The sequence below is a fragment of the Bufo bufo genome, chromosome 2 (assembly GCF_905171765.1).
Source record: "Bufo bufo chromosome 2, aBufBuf1.1, whole genome shotgun sequence".
Taxonomy (NCBI): domain Eukaryota; kingdom Metazoa; phylum Chordata; class Amphibia; order Anura; family Bufonidae; genus Bufo; species Bufo bufo.
The window spans coordinates 216,824,041-216,839,056 of NC_053390.1; the positions used below are offsets into that span (position 1 = coordinate 216,824,041).

At 41.1% G+C, this 15,016-nt stretch overlaps 1 protein-coding gene across 2 annotated transcripts in view; it reads right to left on the reverse strand.

Moving 5' to 3' along the window:
* The window catches only part of MPHOSPH9 (M-phase phosphoprotein 9), a 117,024-nt gene that overhangs the window by 79,451 nt on the left and 22,557 nt on the right, over window positions 1-15,016 (reverse strand). The window contains exons 7-11 of one of the 2 annotated variants that reach the window (XM_040416189.1): window positions 7,905-7,989; window positions 7,721-7,815; window positions 6,432-6,548; window positions 4,184-4,614; window positions 2,093-2,248 (exon numbers count right to left, since the gene is read on the reverse strand). In XM_040416189.1, the coding sequence (XP_040272123.1) occupies window positions 2,093-2,248; window positions 4,184-4,614; window positions 6,432-6,548; window positions 7,721-7,815; window positions 7,905-7,989 (884 nt within the window). The remainder of the gene's footprint in view (window positions 1-2,092; window positions 2,249-4,183; window positions 4,615-6,431; window positions 6,549-7,720; window positions 7,816-7,904; window positions 7,990-15,016) is intronic. The other variant, XM_040416190.1, reaches the window with a different exon arrangement.

A 15,016-nucleotide genomic window follows, 5' to 3' on the forward strand; every position in this document is an offset into this window, starting at 1 on the left:
GATTGTAGATTACAATAGGTTTTGGAATATTAAGCTACAGCATTGTGTTGACTGTAAAAATGGTTGTCAAATATAAAACTAATTGTACTTTAAATGGCTCTTCCAATTTTTGGTCAAATCAAAGCTGATTTTCTAACACAATATAAATAAAAATACAAAAAGAATGAAAACTAACCAGTAGATGTACAGAAGTAAGCCTGTGCCATTAAAGGGAACCTGTCATCAACTTTATGCTGCCCATACTAATGGCAGCATAAAGAAGAGACAGGTGAGATGATTTCAGTGGTCTGTCATTTAAAAGTTAAAAGTAAGTGGTTGCCGAGAACCAACATCACAATCATTGCAGCCCAGGCCTGGAAAAGAGTCACGGCCACCTGAGAAGAGTCATGGTTATTCATAGGCTCCTGTTCTCCTGCCCACCTGCTGATGACTGACAGTCTTCTACCTAGTTTTCTCTCTTTCTCTCTAGGAGACGACTGCCAATCATCAGCAGATGGGTGAGAGAGATTATGAAGAACCATGACTCTTCTCAAGGCCTGGGCTGCAATGATTCCGCTGCTGGTTCTCAGCAACCACTGACTTTTAGCTCATGAGTGACACACCGCTGAAATCAGCATTTCTGTCACTAATTGCCCTCAGTGAGGTCAGCATAAAGTTGATGACAGGTTCCCTTTAAAACAGAATGGTTCCATAGGGTTATAAAGCTCTCTCTTAACACAGATGTGATGTATCGAATATTTTTACTTTCTTTATATGTGGACTTTGTCACAGATTTTGTTGCAATGTAAAAAATGAAATCTTGACATGCCCTGGAATCAAAATATGCACCACATGGATTTTCCTCTGTAACACATGGATGAGATCTGTTAAAATCTCATCCACTGCTACTGTAATTCTCTGTGTTTTCTGCCCACAAATCCGGCTGGAAAATCTGCAGAGTATTGGCCACATGTGACAAGAACTTTAAGTTTCTAATGATTAGAAAAGACATTAGAGTCTGCTGTGACATAGCTAAAAAAGTCATTTTAATCCACATGCAAATGAGCAGGTAAGTGCTATGAGGGCGTGCCCAAGCCACTCTGTGCACCTTTCTCCTCTTACAACTCCTTTATTGACAAAGCCAGGCGACATGACTATGTCAGAATGCAGAAACCTTGACCTGTCAATTAGGGAGGGTAGGGAGAGTCTGGGAGAGAACGCAGAAGAGGCAAGGGTGCACAAAGTGGCTCGGGACTGTCCTCCGTGCACTTATCTGCATTTGGATTTTAAGTACCGTTTCTCCAGAATGAAGAAATGGATCGCTAAGTAAAAGGTATCACTACATCCGGATGAGCTTGCCCTACAAGAGGCTGTGCCTGGTTTAACAGTGAATCTCCTGGTGGACTCTCTTTATGTCTGTCTGACAAAATAATGCAGCATGCTGCTGTGCTTTGTCCTAATGTTTGCCAGAATGTACTACATCGGCCCCTACTGGAGTCTCTGCCACGTATGTGAACACAGCCTAAGCGGCTCTTTATACGTTGATGGTTGATAGATGGCATTACACAATTAAAGAATTATTAAAGGGGATTTCTCACATCAGTAAGTGGCATTTATCATGTAGAGAAAATTAGGGCTGTCTCACTTCAGTAAGTGGAATTCATCATATAGAGAGTTAATACAAGCCACTTACTAATGTATTGTTATTATCCATATTGCTTCCTTTGCTGGCTGGATTCATTTTTCCATCACATTATACACTGCTCGTTTCCATGGTTACAACCACCCTGCAATCCATCAGTGGTGGTCGTGCTTGCACAATATAGGAAAAAGCACTAGCCTATGTGTGCTCCCATGGTCCCGGCCACTAGAGAGGCTGACGATTTTCCTACAGTTTGCAAGCACGACCACCACTGATGGATTGCAGGGTGGTCTGTAACCATGGAAACGAGCAGTGTATAGTGTGATGGAAAAATGAATCCAGCCAGCAAAGGAAGCAATATGGATAATAACAATACATTAGTAAGTGGCTTATATTAACTTTCTCTATATGATAAATTCCACTTACTGAAGTGAGACAGCCCCTTTAACATAAAATTTAAGCAGCCATTACCGTTCAGTAAGACTGTTGATCTTCATCAGGTCTTCAGTCGAAGTGGACTTGTTACTGACAAGAAGTTGCTGCTTTAGGTTACTGATTTCCGACTCATAGTAGTCTCGTAAATCCGCCAAGTGTCGAGCATGTTTTTCCCTTAAACTTCGGCGGATGCTAAGAATTAACAAAAAGCAGCATAAGACTGAGAAGGAAAAAAAATATATATTTATACTATGTCTTCATTAAGAAATTCCCACTCTCAATAAAGACATCAGATTGCTGCAAGAGAGGGGGTCCTTGCACTCAACATGCTCCACCCCACTGTTTACTAGGGTTGATCATGCTGCTGACAGATGCTAAGATACCACAACCTTTTCAACAGAATAAGAGAGGCAACCCGTTCTCTACTATTCCTTCTCTCTATATCAGCCAGTCTCTTATGTTGAATTGATAAATGACAATTACGCTTTGCCATGAGAAATCACGTCATGTTCAGTGTTAGCATCCAAAGATTGTCCGGCTTCCTCTTCAAACCAGATAACCCCTTTAAGAGAATGGGGATGAACTGCAATACTACATACAACCTGTGAACAAATGAGGAACCAATGCGATGGCATTAGAGATCACTCCTCCCCGTACTGTGGAGGAAATCGCTGCATGTAATAGCAGCGGTCTCCTCCACTGATGAGCAGGTGATTGTTGGGAAGGAACGCTTCCTTCTCGACAATCTTAATGCTCATCTGCTAATCTAATACAGCCCTAAAGCTTGTTTTATTTGTCACAATTTGTTAACCTGTTCACACAATAACTTAAAGGGATTGTCCCATTAAGAAAACGTATCCCTCATCCACAGAGGACAGAGAATAAGTGCCTGATCGATATGGGTCCGACCTCTGGGGCCCCCAATGATCACGAGAACAGGGGCATGCATGTTCGCTGTCCCATTCAACTCTACTGGACTGCCAGAGATAGCCAAGTAAAAATGCCCAGCTGTCTCTGGCAACCCCAAAGAGCTGATTGGAGCAGCACCCTGCATGCATGACCACCGCTCAGTTCAATTGGGGGCACATGGGCACTCGTTCTCATGATCAGTAGGGGCCCCAGCAGTTGGATCCGCACAAATCAGACACATATCCCCTATCCTGTGGCTAGGGGATAAGTTGTCTTAGTGGAACAACCTCTTTATCGCCATCAAAGATCCTACTGCCCAAAGCTCAGGCATGTATAGTAGTCACAATATGGACTATACCTGTTATGAATACTAGGAATGAACCACTACCACTCAGAGCCATTACAGTCAAAACTAAGGCGATCAGCTGTACATCAATACATTTTTCTTCACATCATATAAAAATCCACCAGATACACATGTGCCAATAATCTAAGTGTAGGGGTACATCCTGACTTTCCCCCACTGTCTTTGATTGGCAGAAGCAACAGGTTGGATTGTAACCTGTCAAATCATCTGTTTCCAATGTAGATAACAGGCGCCAGAGGTGCCCAGCAGTTCCGAATATCACTCCTTCTATTGAAACATCGTACCTGTTCATGGGCGACCTGGGGAAAATAGCTATCTCCTACAAATGGCTGCAGGGTTAGGTTTAGCAACAGATGGAAACAGTCACCGCTAGGCCCCATTCACATCACACTATGACCCTTAGATTGACGTACTATATATGCCAGGAAAAGCTCCAGACAGATACTTCTGACAGAAAGCATCTGATCAGTTTTTAGGTTTTTTTGCTGGTTGGAATAGTGCGTTTTCCCAAATAATAAAATCACAGGAACGCAAAATAGATGAAATGTATGCACTGTACGCATATGTTTTTTTTTTTTTTTATAGAAGTCAATGTATCCCTAACATGCATCCGTTTTTCTAAGGTGTCTGAGTAAAAATAGACACGTTTACTGGAAAACAAAATACATGGTGTGAAAGAGGACCAGTATGGCATGCAGCATTTCGGAACCGTCTCCCCAGGAAACATTGCTTCATTTTCAGAATTGTCCATTTTGCTCACTGAAAGCAGCTTTTTTAAAAATGTTTGGATCTGATACATACAAGCCATTAATTACTGTTGGATCAATAATCAGTACCTACACAGCACCTACTTGGAAAGCATTACGGGATGGTCCATAGGATAGATGCCAGAGGAGCAAGGCGTTTTGTCTGCAGGCGGCAATGGCGATTGAGATAGTGGAGACGACGCCAAACTGTTTGCTTCATCCTCGGTACAGTTCATCCTTTCATCACTGCTAGCGCCTCCATGACACAGCTGGTAGTCTATATTTTTCTTCACTTTGTATCTGGTGGATTTCCACTGCTTATCGCCTGCTGTTAGACACTGGGGTGACCTATTTGAGGAATCACCCAACAAAGATGAAGTATTCGAAGCAGTCTCTTCATCATCCTGATTGTAAGAAGGATTTTCTAAAATGGAGTCAGGCGTCACAGGGGCCGCGTAGCTCTCATTACATTGAGATTTGGAAGATACTGCATTGTGAGAAGGCTTTCTGTGTAGCGTTGGATCCAATGTCAATATCTAATAACGGGAGGACATATCATGAGCCCAGCATACTATGTATTAAACCATTTTAAAGTAATCGGCTTGCCTGTATGCTCAGGATCTGATCACTAATTGCTAAAACCAGCCCAGGAACCTGTATAACAAATAATTTCCTGCTCATACACCCCAAAGTAAAATAGTAAATCATACTTGACCATGATCATGACCATTGCTGACCCCGATGTGAGCATTTATCAGAATACACCAAGCGATTACTAACTGGCAGAAAACAAGTACGTAGACTCTAAGGGTTGAGTGGCACATTTCTGTCAAAATCAGCTCCAAAAGACACCCCAAAACAGCATCCCATTCGTTGTAAGGGCCAGTTCACACAGAATTTTTTGGCGCCGATTTTAGAGCATTTCTGCCTCAAAATCTGCTAAAAAAAACACCATTTCAAATGGTAGGCAGAACTTGCTTTTTTTTTTTTTTACAAGTGGAAAAAAGAAGCATCGTGCCCTATCTTGGGACAGAATCAGCGCTGAATCTCCCATTGAAATGAATAGGAAGCAGAAAAAAACAGCTCAATGAAAGTCCATGCGTTTTGTGTGCATTTTCGCCACATTTTTGGCACAGATCTGCTTCAAAAAACTCAAGCTGAAAACTCAGCTTTGTATTAAACCAATTGGTAAAAAAAAAAAAAAAAAAGACGCATAAAAAAAAACACACTTTTTTCACGCTGAAAAACGTGTATTCATCGCCGATTTTTTAGGCGTGTTTTTCAAAATCAGTCGTGGAAACTGGCCCAAGAGTGGAAAACAGAAGCAGTATGCCCCATCTTGAGGTGTAATCCACGCTGAATCTCCCATTGAAATTAATATGAAGCGTCAAAAAAACGCTTCGTACGTGTGTTGTTTTTTTTTGCATGTTTTATGAGAAGATTCTCACCAAAAAGCACAAGATGAAAATGCAGTTCCGTATTGAAGTACAATAGCCACTGGATAAAATAAAAATATGTTAAAAAACTGAATCAAAAACTGCATGAAAAATGAATCTTCCAGTCGTTGTGTGAACATATCCTAATGCTTAAAGAAGTTGTCCAGACTTTTTTTTAACTTTGAACCCCAGCCTGTTGCACCTGCTGAAAAAAAAAAATCACTTGCTTGCCGTCAAAACGGTCTTCCAGTTCTGTCTTGCAAACCTCTGGACAGACAGGGTCATGTGTGCCAATGACTTACCTCAGCAATGAAGTGTCCCCAGGTGTCATGGGACGCAGCGGTGACGTGCTACGTGGGGACAAGTGACGGGTGTGGGCAGTCATTGAGTGCAGCAGCTCACCTGACCCCATTCATCCAGAAGTTTACAGGACAGGGACCAGATGATCGCTGAAAGGAGCCAATGACCTGGAATGGAGCAGGTGTGTAGGATTTCTTCAACAGGTACAACAGGGTGGGGTTCAAATTTTAAAAAGCTGGACAACCCATTCAGCGGGCCTCTGGGCTATAGTTTTTTATTCCGTCTTCATGATTACGAAGAAAAAGAGGGCTTTACAAAAACAAACGCCCCCGTCCCCAATCTTATCCACTTTGCCACTACTATAACACACTGTGGATTTTCAACCTGAAAAACAGGTCAGAAAACCTGCATCGTATCCCATACATGTGAACATATCCGAAGGCACCTTAACCCCAAAATAGGAAAACATTTAAATCATCTAAGTCCATCATCATGTAATGCATGTTCCCCACTCGGCTGCTCCGATCTTGAACTTCACATTCATAGTGATTTCACATAATGGTGACCAGTAACTCCATTTTACTACACGCAGACCTGTATGTCAATGTGATTTTTACCTCTGGAGGATGAGTGTGCTCAGAAGGAGACACAGGTTCCCAGACAGAGCCCTGCCCATGGCCTCTTTGTTTCTGGTGATATATATCTGTTAGAGACGGAATCATCACTTCTCCAGCCTTAAAGAAAAGAAATGGTACTGACATTTATCCTTTATATTATATATGATAGTCTACTTAGGCTACTTACACACTAGTGTTTTTACTGGATCCGGCAGGGTTCAGCAAAAACGCTTCCGCTACTGATAATACAACCATCTGCATCCGTTATGAACGGATGCGGTTGTATTATCTTTAACATTGCTAAGAAGCATCCGTCATTAACTCAATTAAAAGTCAATGGAGGACGGATCCGTTTTGTATTGTGGCAGAGAAAACGGATCCATCCCCATTGACTTGCATTGGGTTAATGCCGAATCCGTTTTGCATCCGCATCCCAGGACGGAAAGCAAACTACAACATGTTGCGGTTTGCTCTCCGGTCTGGGAACGCAACTAAACGGAAAGGAATGCATTTTGAAACATTCCATTCTGTTCAGTTTTGTCCCCATTGACAAACAGAAGCGTTTCTTTCCGGTATTGAGCCCCTATGATGGAACTCAATACCGGAAAAATCAAACTCTAGTGTGAAAGTACCCTTAAACTAATTTCATTTATACTATATATGTATTTAGGGAGTGTATTCTTTTTGGAAAAATGCTATACTTTTAAGAGTTCAGTTGCCTCATAACGTGCGCTTTTTTGGTTAATACCAGGAATGGTTGCCAACCAGAATCCCACTTATCCAAAAATCACGGACAGCCAACATTTTTTACGGACAAATTGGAAAACCATGATAAAGATTGTAAGTAATCCATGTCTATAGTTCAATATACTGATAAGAGCTCATTACCAGCATTTACTGTGAGCCGTAAAATCATGACAATTAACACCAAAATAATCTAGTCATGCACCAGCAGCCTAAAAAATTCATTTTTTTTCACGGACACAGGAAAAATGTTGCCTATTTTTATGGGCTGTCCAGGAATTTCTGGACGGTTGGCAACCCTGATACCAGGTCTCCATCCCGATGGACATTGCCTCTGCATTACCTTATAGAGTACCAAAAGGTATTGGGATTCACACATAAAGAACGGAGGGATGAATTTGAAAAAAAAAAGTGCAATGATCATCAATGGGACCAATGGAAATCATGGCAGGTAAGCCATTTTAATTCCCACCACCTCATCTGCTTATAAACTGCATACGCTAAATACAGTAAATACACAGAACCAGAATATACAGAACACATACCTCTTTGGGTGTAAAAAGTTTTGAGAATCCACTTTCAAAATGTTCAGGCAAAGGATGGTACATCTCCTTGTCATCCATCATCCAGTATGTAAACCCTATTAACATAATGAATTCATAGTTTCATGGTTTTCATTTTCAGCGAAGAAAGAACACAATATCCAGTACTATATTCAAGCGTATTTACCAGATCCCCCAGAAAATAAAGAATTTACACTTTCTGTCCGATTGTTGAGGTAAAATGTATTTGATGAACCATCTGTGCATTCCAGCTGAAACACATCGAAAAATAAATAAATACAAATAATAATAATAATAATAATAATAATAATAATAATAATAATAATTTTTGAGAAGGAATAGAAAATGTGTGCAATTTGTGCACGATCACAAAACATGTTATCTGTGTGTTGTGATCATAGAAACTACTGATGAATCATTCCGGGAAGCAGGGCAAAGTTTTTCATCCAAAGGTAACCTTTACAAAATGGGCCTCACAAAATGAGGATAGTCTTTATCGGACATAACATATTATAGGGGTTCTCAGCTTTAGGCCAGCCTTAAAGGCTTTTATGAAGGTTTTATTCCAATGACCTATCCTCAGGATGCCGATGAGCTAGCTGTTTGAAGAGGCTCATCAGTGGGGTTGCTGGGAGTCGGCCCTCACCAATCAGATACTGATGGCCTATTCTGAGGATAGGTCATCAGTATAAGGACTCATGCACATGAGCGTAATGGCTCAGTGCCTGTATTGCGGACCGTAAATGGCCTGTCCACAATATGCGAGCACTTAATTTGCAGATGCGGACCCGAATGGGTCTGCGATCCGCAAGATATGACCGTAGATAGGACTTCACCTATCTTTTGCGGAGTGGAGGCACAGATCGGAAGTCCACGAAAGAACAACTTCCGCATCCGTGCCTACGCACCGCAAAAAGATAGAACATCTTCTATCTTTGGATGTATGTTGTGGATCGCGGACCCATTCAAATCAATGGGTCCATATCTGCATATGGAGTGCACGCGGAGAGGGCACGTGCATTGCAGACTGTTACTTGCGGTCCACAGCGCGACACTGAGCCATTACACTTGTATGCATGAGCCCTAAAATGCTCAGAAAACCCCTTCAGAGGTTCTTTTAAAAATAAGCAGATCACAAAGTCACCCCTGCTGGAACTCCCATTGATCAGCTGTGATTTGTGGTGAAACCAAGCAGTGTGTTTAATTTCCCCAAAGTGCCACCACAAGGTAAAATAGTCAGTGCCTGTTCAAATTGGTTGTCTGTGTAATGTGGGGCAAGACGTGTACCCCCGGAGCTCTACTCTCTTGCCATGAGATGAGTATCCTGAACATAGGAACCCCCTCTTAACATAGAATGCTCTACTATGGCAAATAAAAATTGTTTTTCTACACTTTTACAAGGGGTTAAACAAACTGTCTGCTGAACACTCATTTGGCGAATACTTAGTTCTCCCAAGTGTGCAGGGTTACTTCAATAAGGAAAGAGGAATAAGCCATTGTCAGACTACTTGGAAATTTAAAGGGGTTGTGTCATCTTATACATTGGTCCTCTGGGACCCGCACTCTCTCTAGAACAGGGCCCCCATTAACTTCTATGGGAGTTCCAAAAACAGCCGAGCGAATGTGCTTGGCTATTTCTGGAACTTCCATAGAAGTTAAAGAAGTGCATGTACAGCCGCCTCCCCATTCACCTCTATGGAAGTTCTGGAAATAGCCAAGCCATAGGTTGGTTATTTTCAAAACTCCCATAGAAGTTAATGGAAGGTGGCTGTGCTTGCACAGAGTGCACTTGTTCACTTGGGGGCCCCATTGTAGAGATAGGTGCAGGTCCCAGAGGTGGAACTCCCAGCTACCCAACATCGCTAGGATATGCCACCAATGTCTCAGATAAAACAATAATTTTAACATAACAATAAATGAATGCATTGAAAAAAAAAAAAAAAAAAAAAGGATTTCTGTTACACCATGGAAAAAAAAAAACACAGTTGTGTTGTCACTGTTTTTAGGGTTTAGTTTTTAAACTGTTAACAGTGCACTAGTCAATATGATTATGGAGAATTTATTTCGTTTTTGTGTCTTACTACTTATACCATTAAAAAAATGGTTAGTAAAGGGTGTTGCCATATTGAGACCTTTAACTAATTTTATTTTTCATTGAAGGAGCAGGGGGGTGAAATTAACCAAAAAAATAAAAATAAAAATGCAACTCTGGTATTTTGTTTTTCTTCCTCAACTGCCTCCTGAGCTGTGATAGGTAGAGCTGAGACACGCCCTCTTAGCTGCAGCAGAAAAGACACTCCCCTTGAGCTGTCAGCTTGATATAAATCTAGCAGAGCAATGAATGGGGAGATCTCTGGATCCATGTGAGGTACAGGGCTGGTTCTAGCTTTGTTAGAAAGAGATCATCATGTATTATATGATGTCTGATTTTCATTTTTTACATTAGTCATGGGATAACCCCTTTAATGGCGATAGCATTTAAATTTAATTTTTTATTGTGCAGTATACAGGAAGATGGCTTTATTTTACTATTTGGGGGTGGGGTTAAAAATACTTTTAAAAATATTTAACTTTTTTTTTTAGCCCCAAAAGTACATGCGATTGTTTATACAATAGTTAAAGTAAAAAAGTAAAAAATAGGCAGGCACTCTATATCTGGTTTTTATAGGATATTTATTTATAGTTGATTATTACAGAGGTTATTATTATTAAAAAATTATTAAATAATTATTAAAAAGGTTATTACGATGGTTGTTTTTTTATTTTTAAAAATAGTGAATTAGGGGGATAAAGTGTGGTTGGTGACGGTAGGTATCCGAACTACAGTTGGTTTAAAAGTATTAGTTCATGGGAAAAAGGGGCAAAATGGTTGTGCGTGGTGCTGGAAAAAAATCGGATGGTGGTGAAGGGAGTAGTGGTGGTAGTATTAGGTAAAATATGTAAGGATAGGGATAGGTATAGTCAATGAAAAAATTAAAAATAAATGTAACAATCCGAAAAAGATCCGAAAATGTCCGAGAGATATATAATGGTATTTAGTCCAAAAATATAAAAATATAAAATAGATAGAGAATAGTAGTCCAGAAAGGTGGTGAATTGGTCCAATGTCACTTGGTAGTATTACTGGTAATATTAGGTACTGTGGCGTCGTTAATACAATGTTTTATGCCAGCAGAGGGGTTATGGTACAGTGTCCAAATTTTAGTGTTTACTTATTGCCGGTGGCGTCCCACACGGTAATTGTTTTGATGGTGTTGGTCTAGGGGTGTGGGTGAGAGACCCCTATCAAGGGACGGACGAGGTGCTGGTAAAACAGCCGGACCTCGTCTGTCCATCAACGGGGGGCAAGCGCCAGAAACATTGGGATTTAGATCATAGGAATCCGAATAATTCAAGTTCTTCATTTAGACCGTCTGGTATTATTGTTTCAAAGTCATAGATTCTCCTGGATTCTTGTCTGGACATTTTTGATAAGTGGTCACCCCCTCTCCAACTAATTTCCACTTTTTCAAAGGCAGCAAATGTCATTTGTTTAGCATCCCCCGTTGATGGACAGACAAAGTCCGGCTGTTTTACCAGCACCTCGTCCGTCCCTTGATAGGGGTCTCTCGCCCACACCCCTAGACCAACACCATCAAAATAAGACAAACACTACAACCCATCAATACACAGTGAACCACATGCACAATCAGATACAAATAAGACAACCAGCTCTACTAGCCACTATAACTATCGAAATTTCAACTTCTATATACCCTAGAAACAAAATAAAACATCAGATCCAACCATGGAGCTAAACAACACAAGTAGACAAAAAAACGCACTGAAAACACACCTGCATTTTATACGCCATAGACAATACAACAGTGAATCTGTTAGATTTCTGAACCCTCTTTCTTGCTAAAAGCCTCCACAACAGAAATATAACAATTCCTGGGACAAAAACATTACGCTCTAAAACAAAAGAAGAACAAGTACAGCTCAGAACATCTACCAAAAGGACCCAAAATAAATAAATAAATAGATAGAATAGCCCAATCCGACCTAAAATAACATCATAATAGATAGGCAAAACGATACCAGGAAGGAAAAACCGCAGTAACTTTAAACAAATGCATTACAAATGACAACGCAACATAAAGTGCATAATTCCAATTAGCAATATCCAGGCTGGGTTTTTGGTCGGACAACAAAACAAGTGGGTATAAAAGAGGGCAGTCCTAATGAATCCAACATGGCCACTGAGGAAGAGGTCGGAACACCTCGAAACGCGTCTGGCTACCTGGCATCATCCTTGAGACTACCCACCAATACCCACGCCTTCGCTAAAGAACCTGGGAATATTACCGCAACAACAGAAGAAATGCTATGCGACCAACAATACCATACGAATAAGAGGTACCAGCTGATCGGCAACATAGCTACCATGTGCTAGATCACGTGAGACGCCGATCCAGCCACAAAGAGCGCGCAACATACAGCGTGAGGAAGCAAGTCTCCGGAGGACTACACCGGCTGCCGCTTCACTCATACATTAACGAAGTTTGGACCGCGGGGTGAGTACAAAAACAATTACCGTGTGGGACGCCACCGGCAATAAGTAAACACTAAAATTTGGACACTGTACCATAACCCCTCTGCTGGCATAAAACATCAGCTGTATTAACGAGCGCCACAGTACCTAATATTACCAGTAATACTACCAAGTGACATTGGACCAATTCACCACCTTTCTGGACTACTATTCTCTATCTATTTTATATTTTTGGACTAAATACCATTTTATATCTCTCGGACATTTTCGGATTGTTAGATAATTATTTTTTTTTTCATTGACTATACCTATACCTATCCTTACGTATTTTACCTAATACTACCACCACTACTCCCTTCACCACCATCCAAATTTTTTCCAGCACCACGCACAACAACTTTGCCCCTTTTTCCCATGAACTAATACTTTTAAACCAACTGTAGTTCGGATACCTACCGTCACCAACCACACTTTATCCCCCTAATTCACAATTTTTAAAAATAGGAAAACAACCATCGTAATAACCTTTTTAATAATTATTTAATAATTTTTTTAATAATAATAACCTCTGTAATAATCAACTATAAATAAAAATCCTATAAAAACCAGATATAGAGTGCCTTCCTATTTTTTACTTTTACTATTCCTTTACCTTCTAGTGGTTGGGTGAACCACTTTAGACAGAGCACCACCCCAGGGTGAGATCCGGGAGAGCCACTATTACTCCTCTATAACCTGTTTATACAATACATTGTAAGATCTCTGGAGGTGATCGGGTCTGAAGCTGCAGTGAAAGCTCTGACCTATAAAATTCAGTGTGGCTCAGAGTATATAAGAGTATCTAGGTGACAAGATGTTTTTATAAGTTTGTTCAAGACCTAATCCTGAAGCTTCGGCATTCTGGAATTTTGCAATAAAAAGAGATACTTAATCACCAGTCCGCAAAAGATCTGCTGCAGGTCCGAGGGGTGTTGTGGGGTCGATCACACTTTCATAAAATGTACATAAAGGGTTCGGACCGCGCGTGTCGTAAATAGACGGTATAAAACAGGTTTTTTTCTTTCTCCCTTCAAAAAGGTACCGAGGTCTGCAGATGTCCTATTTATGGATACCCTGCAACTTGTAAAAGAATACAATAGTGTAAATCCGTATGGTTGTACTGCCCTGAAATGCACAGATTGTACTTACACGGCACTCCACCAACAACAGGTGTATCAAGGATATCCTCCGCAGCTTGTTTAATCCTTCGCGGCGAAGGTCCACATTCACACGCCAGTACACAGGGCTCAATCACGGACTTAGTTACAGCACACACCAAGTGAGTCTGCTAGTGTCCCAACTTCTTTTGATTTAGAAATTTCTGTGGATACAAGTGGCTCCCACCATAGTGAAGCTCCGATAACTGTTTAAAAGGTTTATTCAGTACATACTTACAAACATGCACTTTAAAATCGCATTAAAATCCCAGCGTCTTTTGCCTTGCCTGACCCAGGTTTCGCTCCTTGAGCTTCGTCAGGGGCACACATCATCTCTCCCTCCCCCTTCTCTTTTATTTAGGCTACTTTCACACTTGCGTTAGGAGCGGGTCCGTCTGGTATCTGCACAGAAGGATCCGCTCCTATAATGCAAACGATTAGATCCGTTCAGAACAGATCCGTTTGCATTACCATGAACAAAAAAAAAAAAAAAAAGATTTTTTTTTTTTTTTTTTTTGTTCATGATAATGCAAACGGATCCATTTTGACTTTACATTGAAAGTCAATGGGGGACGGATCCGTTTGAAAATTGAGCCATACTGTGTCAACTTCAAACGGATCCGTCCCCATTGACTTACATTGTAAGTCTGGACGGATCCGTTTGCCTCCGCACGGCCAGGCGGACACCTGAACGCTGCAAGCAGCGTTCAGGTGTCCGTCTGCTGAGCGGAGCGGAGGACAAACGCTGCCAGACTGATGCATTCTGAGCGGATCCGCCTCCACTCAGAATGCATTAGGACTGGACGGATCCGTTTGGGGCCGCTTGTGAGAGCCTTCAAACGGAGCTCACAAGCGGACACCCGAACGCTAGTGTGAAAGTAGCCTTAGTATGTTAGCGTTAATCAAGCACCTGATGTGCTACTCAAAACGCCTCCTCTTTTTTTCTCTTTCACTTGACCCTACAATTGTATCTCTAAATTCTCAATGGGAAAAACCGCAGATCTCTAAGCCATAATTCACAAGGGGATAGTTGTTCTACCAACTTCTGTAGCTATTTTAACACCGCTTGCAGATCAAAATCTACATTAAGACCCCCCGGTTGTAGCGTACTAAGTTCATATATCCACCTGCTTTCTTTTTTGTTGACTTTATCTAAAAAACTTCCTACCCTCCAATGGTTTTGTACTAATTCTACCCCCATGAATTTGAATCCCTCTGGATTCTTTTGATGATATTTTTTGTAGTGCGCCGAGACACCATGACTTTCCAGCCCCTTCTTGATATTTCTTATATGCTCTTGCACCCGAACTTTAAGGGGTCTGATGGTACGTCCTACATACTGGAGGCCACAAGGGCACTCCAGTACATATACGACCCTTTTGCTATGGCATGTCATCTCTCCCACTACTTCCAATTGCTTTCCTTTCACAACACTGTGTACTGTGGTGCTATTTTGTAATCTCTCTGTTCTTTTTCTATTTTTGCAGGCAATACAGAAACCACACCAATTGAAACTGTTTTTTCTTTTTTTACTTGTCTCCTCAGGTC